The sequence below is a fragment of the Xyrauchen texanus genome, chromosome 6 (genome assembly GCF_025860055.1).
Source record: "Xyrauchen texanus isolate HMW12.3.18 chromosome 6, RBS_HiC_50CHRs, whole genome shotgun sequence".
In the NCBI taxonomy this organism is placed as follows: domain Eukaryota; kingdom Metazoa; phylum Chordata; class Actinopteri; order Cypriniformes; family Catostomidae; genus Xyrauchen; species Xyrauchen texanus.
Window position 1 is genome coordinate 38,074,318 of NC_068281.1, and position 13,753 is coordinate 38,088,070.

Genomic DNA, 13,753 nt, shown 5'->3' on the forward strand with positions numbered 1-13,753 from the left:
AGTTGAAAAACCTCAGTAGATGAGTGCAGAGTATATAATATGTATTATTATATTAATATTTAATTAATATATAGTATTAGACTAAAAGTGCACCTGTAAAATCTATTTTCTTTTCTCTTTACATCATTATAACTCTCCTAAAATGTACCTCATATGTTCCCTTCTAAATGGACTTTGTTCCCTTCTCACTCAAAGCGCTCCGCTTGTTAAAGAGTGACGTGCTGTCATAGCAACCATGTTACAACGACACATTAGTCATTTGACGTCTGAATACATCAATCGTACGAAAACCCGGAACAGGGTGAAAAAAAAATCTGTGAAAAAAAAAAAATTCAAATTTGTTCTCTCTTATTTTTTTTCTCTCTTCAATAAAAGGAATGCAGTACCAATCTTGGCCACCAGCTGCCACTATCAGTAAACATTTAATCTTATGCTTTTAATGCTTTCTCTGTTGCTATATGCAGACTTTCATGGTGAAATTTAATTATAATAAATAATATATTTTAATTTAAAAAAATTCTATGCTTTTGAAACACACTGTCTACTGCAGAAGTGAATAGTTTAATGATAATATAAATCAGACTACACAATAAACAAAACAATCTTTAAAATAACCATTAGGCTATAAGCGCAAAACACATAAATAATAAATGCATACATTGTTATTTACAATTGTGAAAGGGACAATGGCTTTTATCTCAAGATAATAAATAAATAAATCGTGATCATGAAAAAACGGAGCCAGGGGAGCGATAATATAGGCGATTGCTCACCCCTTACCAATTCGTAACTGTCTAGCTCATGTTTAGACAGACCAACAATATCTGGATATTTATTTGACATTCTTCATCTGGAACACTTCACTTCTGCAGTGTACACTGTGTTTCAAAAGCATGGACAACTTATTATATTAAGATAAATATTTTTATAATCTCTTTATATTAAGAGAAAAAAAAATTAAGAGAGAGAAAAATATTTTTAAAGAGAGAAAAAAAAAATTAAGAGAAAAAAATATATTTGAAGAGAGAGAAAAAAAAATTAAGAGAGAAAAAAAAATTAAGACGAATTATTATAATTTAATTTTTTTAAACACTTTTTTTCACCGTGCGGTACATAAATCATGAATGAATGTAGAAATAAATAAATAAAAAGACATGTGCTTTTCTTCGCCCGGCCACTAGACGGCAGAGTAGAGCTGGCCTCTCCAAAGAATCTCACCATAGATGGAGAGCACATGTGGTTCCGGTGGTTGTTAATGTGAGCAAGGCAACCAGAAGTCAGTCACACACTTGGTAGCAAATCTAGTACGTTTTAGTAAAAAAAAATGGTCCGTAAATTGAAATTTCACGAGCAGAAGCTCTTGAAAAAAGTAGATTTTATTAACTGGGAGGTCGACAATAATTTGCACGAGGTGAAAGTGCTGCGAAAATACCATATTGAGAAGAGGGAAGATTATACCAAGTAAGTCATAATAACACAAACAATCTCATCTGTATTGATAAATATGAAGCACATTTATTTATATGCGTGTTGTTATCCTGTGTCTCTCATAGCCTAGTTCATAATCTAGATAGAGAATGGATGTGTCATATTTGTGGCTACTTATAAATCTTAAAACTTGTATTATCTCCCTTTAGATACAACAAACTAAGTCGAAATATCAGAGAACTAGCCCAGAAAATTAGGGACTTGGATGAGAAAGATGGTTTCAGAGCTCAAAACACAATGCTCATTTTGGAAAAACTGTAAGAATTTGAATTTATTGACATATTGCATCATCTGTAAATACAGTAATGTATGAATGTTTTGAGTGTAACGTGTTAACTTTGATCTCCCCAGTTACAGTATCGGTTTGATCCCCTCCAAACAGAATCTCTCCCTTGCAAATGATGTCAGTGCATCTTCATTCTGCAGGTAATGCACCATACACAGTTGTGCAACAGTCAGGATGAATACAATACACAGCACATAAACTATTGAGAAGAACCTGAATGCAAAATTTGAATCTTTTTCTTATCTTTAGGAGACGGCTTCCCACAATCATGCTGAAGCTTCGTATGGCTCAGAATCTGAAGACTGCCATAACCTTCATTGAACAAGGCCGTATCCTTCTGCCATAATTGACACAGACGCATACATATTTAGTTTTTGAATTTGAAAACAATGTTTCTCAGTTTGCCCTGGGGTTGCTTTTTATGAAATTATCTGCAGTACTGGTTGATTTCCATATTTAATTGGACAAGTAATTAAGGGGGTCATGACATGAGGAATTACATTTTCCTTGATCTTTAGTCATACAAGAGGTCATTTTACTATATAAAACATAATGTTTTCATCATATTTGCATTCCTCATATTTATTTTCATTTAAAAGCAACAGAATTTAAATTGCATCTACTTTATTAACAACAAAGCACATGAGCGTGAATCACGTGATATCTGCCTTTGAACTCGTAGGTTGCTGATCCACTATGAGAACTGAGGACTGTCTGACTTGACGGCTCTCATTTCACTCATTTTGGCATCTGAAACGAGCCTATTTGCATCTTACCGCCTCAACACATCAACATCTACTTTACCTTTAATTACTTCAGTAGCCCCACCAGTAGCGGTGAGATGGTAAGTAGAGAGCAGGTCAGTCAAGAGCAGAGAGCCAATCATAACAGTGGGCGTTTACAGTCAAGCCTTAAAGGAGAAGCAGCACGTAAACCGAGCGTTTCTGACAGAGGGTCAGAATGAAGACGGAAAATGAAAAAAAACTTTACTAACATTATAAATTAACCTCAAGGAATATTAAAATAATAAAAGGCATGTCATGACCTTTTACTTTAACGCTGCCTCAATGTTACTTGTTTTACTTTAAGTGAAATTGCATTTATTTGATCTATTATTTGAGTCTATGTGCATCTAAAAGTTTGATGGATATGATTTTGCATCTTATATGACTTATCACCTTCAAAACACTTCTTGACTGAGTGACAGATATTCGTGTTGGACCTGAGATTGTCACTGATCCTGCATGTCTTGTAACAAGGTAAGTTACAGAACAGCACAACAGTCTGATTCAAGAGGCAAAAATCCCATTCGTTTTTCCCCACTAGTGAATAAATCTTTAACAATAGCGTAAAAATCTTCAAAGCCAGACCTACCGTTAGCTCAGAGGGTGTTAATTGATGGTATATTTGCTTCTGTTGAAGCCATCAGCCCGGGTTATTTCAAATTAATAGCAGAATTCTAAGTGAACAAATACACTACCCATGATCCTTTAGGGAAATGGTCCACCAATCAAAGAATCATGGCTAATAAAGCGCACCACAAGAGCTATGCAGTGACTGTCCACTTTCATGATGCTCTGAGAATGACGCAATCGAGTCGGTCTTCCTATGCTCTCAAACTACTTGTATATTTTCAATAAAATGTAAATGCATTGTTTTTATACTTATAATCAAGCTTACATTTTATTTTATATTTTCCCATTTTAATTAAATAACTGATACCCACTGCAAAAAAAAAAAACATACAAAACAGCACAAACACACATTTACAGTGCCTTGCAAAAGTATTCAGACCCCTGACCAATTCTTTCATATTACCAAATTACTAATGGTACACTGAAATTTCATTATGATTGATATTTTATTTTAAAACACTGAAAATAAAAATCAATTATTGTAAGGTGACATTGTTTTTTTGTTGGGAAATATTTTGCTTGCATATGTATTCAACCCCCACATGTATTCAATATATGGTTGAGCCACCTTTTGCTGCAATAACAGCTTTTAAGTCTTTCAGGGTACATATGCACCAGCTTTTGCCCCATTCTTGGTGGATTTGCTCCAGGTTATTCAGGTTGGTTGGGTGACGCTTGTGGACTGCAATTTTCAAATAGTGCCACAGATTCTCAATAGGATTGAGATCAGGACTTTGACTGGGCCACTGTAGGACATTTATCTTTTTGTTCTTTAGCCACTCCAATGTTGCTTTGTCCTTGTTCTTGGGGTCATTGTCATGCTGAAATGTGAATTTCCTCCCAAGCTTCAGTTTTTTAGCAGACTGAAGCAGGTTCTCTTGCAGTATTTCCCTATATTTTGCTCCATCCATTCTTCCTTCAATTCTAATAAGATGCCCAGTCCCTGCTGATGAGAAGCATCCCCACATTATGATGCTGCCACCACTTCACTGTAGGGATGGTGTGCCTTGAGGTATAGGAAGTGTTAGGTTTGCGCCACACATACAGGCCAGCGTTATTGCAGTGCTCTTGATATGGTTGACTGATGCACCATTACTCCACTCCCAGCCACTGTAGACCCATCAAAGTGATTGTTGGCCTGTCTGTGGCTTAGAGTGCTGAGTTTTGAGGGACAGACTTTTCTTGGCAGTGCTGGGGTGGTACAGCTTCCACTTTCTGGTTATTGTGCTCACTGGGATATCCAAACATTTGGATATTATTTTGTACCCTTTCCCTAATCTATGCATTTTTTTATTACTCTATCTCTAACTTCTGTGGAATGCTCTTTGGTCTTCTTTTTCCTTCAGATTTACTGCCTGACCAATGATCCTTCAACTATGGGTTTTTTTTTATCCAGAAAATGTGTTTGCAACTTTAATGATTCACAGGTGGATGCCAATGGTATAGTAGTTGTGTCCTCGTTAGGGCAATTTCTTTCATCGGTGTAATCTGGCAGTTTCTACAGCATAGGGGTTGAATAATCATGCAAGATATTTCAGTTTTATTTTTATATTTCCCAACATAAAACCAATGTCACCTAACAATAATTGATTTTGAGTTCCAGTGTTTTAAAATAAAATATCAAACAGAATGAAATTTCAATGCACCATTTGCAATTCAGTAATATGAGATAATTAGTCAGGGGTCTGAATCATTTTGCAAGGCACCGTATGTATGTGTGTAAAAAAAAAAAAAAGAGAAATATATATACTGTGTATATATATATATATATATAGCATAGAAAGACACAAGAGGTAAGGGTGTGTACAGGTAGACTGAATAAATGTGAAATTATTGTGAAATACTGAGGTATGTCCATATTTTAGGAGTATGGAAGATTTTGTGACATGGGTGGACTCATCCAAGATCAAACAGCATGTCATGAACTACAATGAGGAGGTATGTAAATTGTCCTATTGAGTTTATATATAGACCTAATAATTGAATCATCTTAAAATTATTTCAAGAGAAGATTTTGGCATTTAACTCCCCATCTTCACCTGGCACGAGCGGCATGTCACATCAAAAGCATCTTTGAATTTATAATTATTAATGCGGTCTACACTGGAAGCATCCGTTGCAGCCATTATATTTAATTACATGTTAACAAAACCAACAATGTATTGACATTTAAAGCAACATTTTTATTGTCTATTCAGTGCTTTACTCGTCTACCACAGTAATATCTGAATTATTACAGTCTATTTACAATCATTATTATCTTGATCATTATAAAGTTCTTTATTTAGGGGGCCTTTCTCAGCAAATATTGATACGCAATTAATTTAATCAACATATGTAATTCAATCAAATTTTGAATCTATTGACTGCCCTAATATGTATAATATAATTGCTTTGTGTGTGCCAGTGAATTGTTAGTACTAACGCAGTTTTGTTCTTGCAGCGGGATGACTTTGACCTTATGATCTAAACCTCTTGCATCCAAGTATGGGATGGAATTGGCTTGCCACCAGACATGATGGTCTATGCATCAAAAGCAGATTTTACATCATTATTGTAAATAAAATGCATACCCTGTCAAACATAAATGATCTTTAGCATGTTGAGTGAATGAATGAGAGAGTGAAATGCATTTAAGTGTGATATTTGTATTGCATTATGTATTTTCAATGAATAATTTGTAAACAGTAAACCTTACAATACAATTGTCATAATGTTTACTTATAAACCAACTTTACTTTTTTCAAATAAAAAACTTGGATTTTAGTATTGGGCACTTTATCACAGATGCTTACATTTCTCCACCAGGCACTGGTGTGATTTCCTGTAGACACCACAAACTTTGCATAGCTCAGTAAGACCTCTTTCATAAACATACTGAAGAGGCAGGACTACAATAACACAAGTAAATTACTGACATTTTACACTTACTGCTATAAATAATGTTAGTGTAGTACAACTGTAAAAAAGACTACAGCATTATGAATGACAAAACTTACACGATTTAAAGAGCAAAGCTAAATTGTCTCTTGAACAGACATAAACGAAAGGCCATGAAGAACCATAATTCAAGCAGGGCCCTGAGAGTTTCTTGAATTTGTTGTTTATATTCACAGCCACCAGAAGCGTACATACACAATGAGTGTGATGAAAATGACAGCACCTGCCGCCACTTTAGCATATGTGGATCGAGTGTTGAGATATTTGGCATCACTGCGGTACTTTTTAGACAGACTGGACAGGTTACTGGCTTTGTAATCCAAGGCTACAGAAGACAAAATTAAGGCATTAAACAACTAGACAGGTAAAGTATGTCAAGACAAACATTGATGCTTACTTGTCAAAGTCTTGTTTAAAGATTAAACAGGCCTTATAGACAGTGCATGACTAAGTGGTTGCTAGGCATTGCTTTTAAATTTTATCTCAGTGTGTTGCTAGATAGGTTTGAACATTCCATCAATGGAAGTGTATGGGATTTTGGTGATTTTCAGTCATCTGTTATACGAAAACTAAGTCTGATCAGCTAGAAAAGACATAGCCAACCAGAGTCAGAACAGTCTGAAGGTCTGTGCCACATTTGGTGGATGTAGCTTGAAAGCTCTATGTCTAGGATGAGTTTCAATTGGACATTTTGGAAGTCCGTAGATGAAGAGTATGTCGGCTTTGTACAGCCAACATAATTAGTGGCATTTAATTGAAAAACAATCCTGAGATTGCAAGAAGTAGATTTATGCGTCACATGGATTACTTTTATGATACATTTGGGTCTTTTTTTTATGCTTTAAAGAGTCACTATCTACTGCCATTGTATTGATAAGGTGAGCCGAGATATTCATTAAAACATCTCTATTTGTGTTTCGAAAGAAAGGCATACAGGTTTGAAATGACATGAGGGTGAGTAAATTATGACAATTTTCTTTTCTTTTTTAAATATAAATGTCTGAGGAAGGTGTTAGAAATTAATTGTTGACTCACCAGATAAGGCTTCTCCACGCTGGAGCACTTCTTCTATATTGGCAACCATGATTCTTTGGACATCATGCAACTCTGAATTGATGCTTCCCAGATTTCTTTGTGCTCTGCTGTCAATGTAAGACTTTTTGGTCTTCTGTATGTATGTATCTGGGGAGAAATGGAAATATTACAGACTACCTTGTCAATCTACTACCAGTAATTTTGCCGATGCTTCATAAAGCACATTTATTATGTTGACTTGACAAAGCGGACTGTAAAGGGGTTAATGGGAAGGAGGCAGCGAGAACCGGCTTGACAATATAAATAATAGTTTAATATAAAACTGAACCAAAAAGACAAACACACACACACACAGGTGTCGGACAGCTGTCTGTAAATCGCTCTCTCTGTCGCACTGCCATCTGAAGTCGGTCTTTATCTCTCTCAAGGGCTAATTAGCCTGATTAGTGGGCGGGTGTGTGGAATCATTGGCGGACGGAACGCCCCGCCGCGTTCTTGGGAAACAGAAGGGGTCTCCCCCGCCCCTGGCAGCGGTTCTCCCGCTCCAGACGGTCGGCCGGAAACCCCTCCCTGCTCGCAGTTGGTGGTTGTCACGACCCCGCCACGTTTAGCGGCTAGTAGTGGTCTCTCTCCACCCCTGGCTGCGGCCCAGACCGCTCCAGGTGGTCGGCTAGGAGCCCCTTCTCCCTTAGCGGTCGGTGGCCATTCGTCCGCTCTCAGGCGGTATGGCCGCGGCTGCTCCGTTGGAGTGGATGATAGTGGCAAGGACTCTACTACTGCTCATCCCTCCTCCTTCCCGGGTTTCAGCACCAGTGTAAAGGGGTTAATCGGAAAGGAGGCAGCGAGAACCGGCTTGACATTATAAATAATAGTTTAATTAAGAACTGAACCAAAAGACAAACACACAGTTATCGAACAGCTGTCCGTAAATCTCTCTCTCTGGCATTTATCCCTCTCAAGGGCTAATTAGCCTGATTAGGGGCCGGGTGTGTGGAATCACGTCCCGGCCCCACCCTCTACCCTGCCACACAGACATACTGTTATTCTACAGAAACAGTTTAGGCTATCAAGCTACATTAGTGATTATTTAGCAGATTGGGAGAAATTGGAACGCTCAACCAAGGAGCTCTTAGCGCCCAATGGTCAATGGATGTAGACAGGATATCCTGCCTTACAGTTAGAAGCGCCTATCACCTTTTAGATACAGACGTTGCCTGTCAATCAACTTTAGAACACGTATGTGCATTAGCTATACAAGCCAGGAAAATTGCCTTTGTTAGCATAATATGAGGTAAAGAAGCACAATTAATGATACCAGTGTAGTCATATTTTACTGATGATTTGAAATATGATCTTAATTTTGACCAACTGTTTTTTGAGATTTCAGTCTTTCTCCATTCAGTTAGATAGGATCTGCACTGGCATGACAGGAAATAGCCTCCCGAGGGTGTTCCAAAGATGGCCGACAGTGGGCTGACTTTGCTAGAAAGACTTTGGCTACATCCACCAAACTCAGCAAAGACCTTCAGACTGTTCTGACTTAGTGTGCTATATCTTTCTTTACTGATCAGACTTATCAAGTTCAAACTTCAACTTTGTCAAAATATAAATGTAAACAAATCCACACATGGCCTTAAAACTGCTTTAACATGCCTTCTCTCTCTTTCTTGCTGTTCTTTATCTATCCATCTATCTATCTATTTATCTATCTGACAGTCTGACTATTTAGCTAGCTATCTGTTTGACCTACTGTAACATCTGTATAACCATTTATATAGCTTTTATAGATAAGGTTTTGACAACCAATTTCAAAGTTTGTCTTGACAAATTGTACCAAGGTAATTGCAGATACAACCCCTCTGAAGTAACCTGTAGAGTCTTGGTAGAGTCCTGTTGAACCAGAGGCGATTGGTTCATGGATCAACCCTTTGTGAGATTTTAACCTAAAACCCTTTCAGTTAGTGTTCATGAGAATTATATAATTAGTGAATGTGTGGACCACAATCTAAAAGCATTGATATGACCTAGATATTTCTCACCAAATTCAATAAAGGAGTACGGCCGTGACACTGATGGGACCTTTTTCCCAAACCGCTCACTGAATTCCCCCTCAAGATCTTCCAGAAAGGCAAACGCCAGTTTCTTGGAGAATCCTGCTTCACATAAAACCAGGTAACACACTCCTTTCTCAATGGCATAGCTAGAAAACAAGGAGAGTTTTTGAAGCATGATCACAACCAGATATACATCACCCACTAACTATAATGTATGCGTTTATCAAGGTGGGGCAAAAATTCAGAATTTAAGAACTTGCTCCCTTTTTAATGCATCAGATGGGATATGGAACTGGAATGACAAGATGAAGAATGTACAAAGAAATTCCACAGAAGTATTTCAATAGCAATTTATAATAAATGTACATTCAGTAAATGCATCATGTATCATGAACATACAATGAACAACATACTGTATTTGACAGTATTTATTCATCTTTATTAATGTTAGTCAATAGGAATACAATTGTTAATTATTAGTTCATAGTTTTTAACTAATGTTAACTTATACAACTTTTGATTTTTAAATTGTGTTAGTATATGTTGAAATTAACATCAACCAAGATTAATAAATGCTGTAAAAATTGTTCATTGTTATTTCATGTTAGGTTTTTAACTAATGTAATCCTTTTTTTAAAATGTAACCTTAATTTCGTCAGTACAGCACAGGTTTAGCAACTAATAAATAAATAAATAAATACGGGCTTTCAATTCTTAAAAATTTGTCAGCAAATGAATGACATGAAATGATGATTAATTAAAATCACAAATAATTGCATATCAGTATTGGCCGAGAAAGGCCCCCCAAATAAAGATAATTAAATATATAACAATGAATATAGTTATAGATATAATACAATATCTAGAAAAATTACAGTAATTCAGAATGTTAAAATACATTATTGTGGCAGATGATTGAAGCCTTAGTATTTATTATATACATCATTAATTTTGACCAATTATGTCTATTTATTCTCTGATATGTACAATGCATTTATCTTAACTGATAGATTAGACAGGCCTATTTCTGTAAACTCCATTTCAGCCATCAAAACCAATATTAATATTGCCATATACCACCACAACATGTCCATCATGCCATTTTCATATATTAATATTACCATCAAAATTTAGAATGAATCTATATACTGATGATCAGTGCTGGGAAGTAACAGATTACATGTAATCTGGATTATGTATTCAGATGACAAAAAAAAAGTACTTGTATTTGGATTAAATAACATTTTAAAATACTCATAATCTGACTACTTTTTATAGATTACATGATTACATGTTAAGGCAACAGCAGTAAATTGTTAATAATTTATTGATCATCCTAATAATTTTTTCAATCTTTAAAATGTTTCATTCCAAATCAGCACAACACTGATATAATGCATGTTAAGTCATCGAGTGTAAAATAGAATTCTCTTTTAGAATATTCTTTCTGTTCAAAAGATAATATCTTGCACATCAGTTTTGGAATAGGCGATGGACAATCAGTAAGCAGTAAGGGTTAAAAGTGTTTCAGTGTTTTGATGAAAGCTTTGACCAAGCAAAGTCATTGCAGTTGATTTTATGGTCATTAATGTTCTTAAAGCTGCTATTGTTTTATGCACTTAAAATGAACTTGGTTTCTCAGTGTTTTGAATGATAAACTTTTGCCATGCACTGTCATTGCTGTTAGATTTATTTCATGTAATATTTAATGCACTTTTTAAAAATGTCATAAGGAGTTCTGTTTGTGAGGCTCCTTCTGTTAGTAATAATGAATGGCATACATTTACTTCCTCTTTGTACTTTTATGTTAAAATGTTTATCCAACTCAAATGAATGTGACATAAAATAGAACTAGGTTGGAAGTAATCAAAAAGTTATTAGATTACCCCAAAAATGTTACCTACAGTGCATTCAGAAAGAATTCAGACCCCTTAACGTCACATTTTGTGATGTTGCAGCCTTGAGCAAAAATGCTTTACATTATGTTTTTCTCACATCATACACTCCAAACCCCATAATGACAAAGTAAAAATCTGATTTTTGATAACTGCAAATGTATTAAAAAGAAAAATCTGAAATATCATATTGAAGTATTCAGACCCTTTGCTATGACCCTTGACATTTAGCTTATCCCATTTCTCTGGATCATCTTTGAGATGTCTCTACACTTTGATTGGAGTCCACCTGAGGTAGATTCAATTGATTGGACATGATTTGTAAAGGTACACCTGTCTACATAAGGTCTCTAAGCTGAAAATGCATATCAGAGCAAAAATCAAGCCATGAGGTCAATTTAACTGACTGCAGAGATCAGAGACAGGATTGTGTCCAGGCACAGATCTGGGGAAGGCTACAGATGTGTTTATGTCTGCATTGAAGGTTCCCAAGACCACAGTGGCTTCCATAATTCTTAAACGGAAGAAGTTTGGAACAACCAGGACTCTTCCTAGAGCTGGCCACCAGGCCAAATTGAGCAATCGGGGGAGAACGGCCTTAGTAAGAGAGGTGACGATGAACCTGATGGTCACTCTGGTTGAGCTTCTGAGATCATGTGTGGAGATGGAAGAAACTTGCAGAAGGACAACTTCACTACAACACTTCACCAATCTGGGCTTTATGGCAGAGTGGCCAAGCGGAAGACTTTCCTCCTTTTCAAGACACATAAAAAAAACACCAAAAGGACTCCGACTGTGAGAAACAAGATTCTCTGGCCTGATTAAACGAAGATTGAACTGACTGCCCTCAATTCCAAGCATCATGTCTGAAGGAAACCATTCACCACCTGCACAATACCATCCCAGTGGTGAAGCATGGTGGTGGCAGCATCATGTTGTGGGGGTGTTTTTCAGCGGCAGGGACTGGAGGGACAGGTCAGGGTTGAAGGAATGCTGACTGCAGTAAAATACAGAGATTTCCTTAATGGAAAACTGATCCAGTTGTTTATTTTCAATAAATGAGCTTTTTTTTTTTGCTTTGTCATTATGTTGGGAACAACTATTTAAAGCATTTTAACATAAGGCTGCAACATAGAAATAAATGTTTGAAAACTTTCTGAATGCGCTGTATGAGATTGTTACTGATTGCATTTAATTTTTTTGTTAATCAATACCTGATTACAAATCACAAGTAATCCACTCAGCACTGCTGATGTTTGCTCCATTGTGAAGACTTCAAATTATGTTAGACATAAATAAGAATATTTTCTGGGAGATTATTAGATATTCCACCATACAATTAAGTTGATTTATTAAATAATTAATGCAAATATCTATATGTGGCACGTCAAACATTAATAGTATAGAATGTTTCTGGAAATACCCCATTTGATGTATAATTGCATGTTTATGGGTAACTCATAGTAAAACAAATTATATTTTAACTACACTTACAGCAGTTGTATGAATTTAATTCCGTTTTAATTCAATGGAGTTTACATGTGTGTTGGTACTTACTGGAAGCACATGGCACCTGCTTCTAAAGTGCACCGTGCAGGACTCTGTTCGTTGAGTTTTCGGCACAGTTGTTTGGCTTGACTCTGATACTTCTGCAAGTCTCGTCCACCCTGTTCAGAGCATAACTATAACTCATTTTACTTGATGAAAGTGCGATACTTTCACAATTACAAAGAAACAAACAGTCAATAAGTAACTAAAACGTTTGAGTGCATCTTCTGATTAAGATTAGACATTAAGCTATAGTATTTGAACTTTATATACACTTAGTTTCACTGTGAGTGTGTGTGTGTGGACATGGGTGCATTCAGACCTGCTCATCCTCTTGCATTGATGCAGCAAGAGGCAGTCCGTCGGCGACACGAACAATCATCGTCAGTGACACCATTTTGACCAGGTTTCTCTTTCTAATGCCTTACTTTACTACTTTAAAGTGAAGCGATGGATTATTTGACTGATTGTCAGAAAGTGGCACATTTGAACTGAAAACAGATTTCAGATGAGTTGGCAGGAAGAGGGTGTGTCACCTCGAATTGTCTCCGGCTTTCGCGTTCTTCTTCTTCTTCTTTTCATTGGCGGTTCGCATTCTAAAATAGAGCATTACCGCCATCTACTGCGAGATACGCATCAGAGACTCTTTCTCTTCTCTCCACAGACCTTCAGGACCCGTGCTTCCAATGGTGCTGCGTGTTCAGCTCCTCCATTTCAGTCACAAGTCCTTCACTGCCCAAAGCTTCTTTAAGGTTAATTATTGTTCTCCTTTCTTCTGTAATTCATCTGCTAGTTTATTTCTTTCCACTGTATTAATACATGTTCCACTGTTTCTATAACTCCACACCAATCACATAATCCTGTAAGATGTTTTCCTGTTTAATTTAATTTAATTTGACCAATTGTCACACATTATACATACATTTCTGCATATACATGGTGAAATTATTTATTTTTCACATATCCCAGCTAAGCTGGGGTCAGAGTGCAGGGTCAGCCATGATACGGCACCCCTGGAGCAGATAGGTTCAAGGGCCTTGCTCAAGGGCCCAACAGTGGTGTCTTGGTGGTGTTGGGGCTTGAACCCACGAC

The 13,753-nt window shown here is 36.5% G+C and overlaps 2 protein-coding genes across 2 annotated transcripts; one reads left to right on the top strand and one right to left on the bottom strand.

Annotated features, from left to right (window-relative positions):
- Nucleotides 1-1,242: 1,242 nt before the first annotated feature.
- On the top strand, nt 1,243-5,778 carry LOC127645196 (U3 small nucleolar ribonucleoprotein protein IMP3-like). The gene is made up of 7 exons (XM_052128732.1): nt 1,243-1,461; nt 1,638-1,745; nt 1,840-1,914; nt 2,024-2,103; nt 2,982-3,033; nt 5,055-5,127; nt 5,633-5,778. Exons 1-7 carry the CDS (start codon nt 1,325-1,327, stop codon nt 5,657-5,659), a joined length of 552 nt encoding a protein of 183 aa, XP_051984692.1. The 5' UTR covers nt 1,243-1,324; the 3' UTR covers nt 5,660-5,778.
- Nucleotides 5,779-6,296: 518 nt separating this feature from the next.
- On the bottom strand, nt 6,297-13,215 carry LOC127645194 (vesicle-trafficking protein SEC22b-A-like). The gene is made up of 5 exons (XM_052128731.1): nt 12,984-13,215; nt 12,671-12,780; nt 9,204-9,364; nt 7,165-7,311; nt 6,297-6,454 (listed from the first exon to the last, which is right to left on the bottom strand). Exons 1-5 carry the CDS (start codon nt 13,056-13,058, stop codon nt 6,300-6,302), a joined length of 648 nt encoding a protein of 215 aa, XP_051984691.1. The 5' UTR covers nt 13,059-13,215; the 3' UTR covers nt 6,297-6,299.
- Between the last annotated feature and the right edge of the window lie 538 nt (nt 13,216-13,753).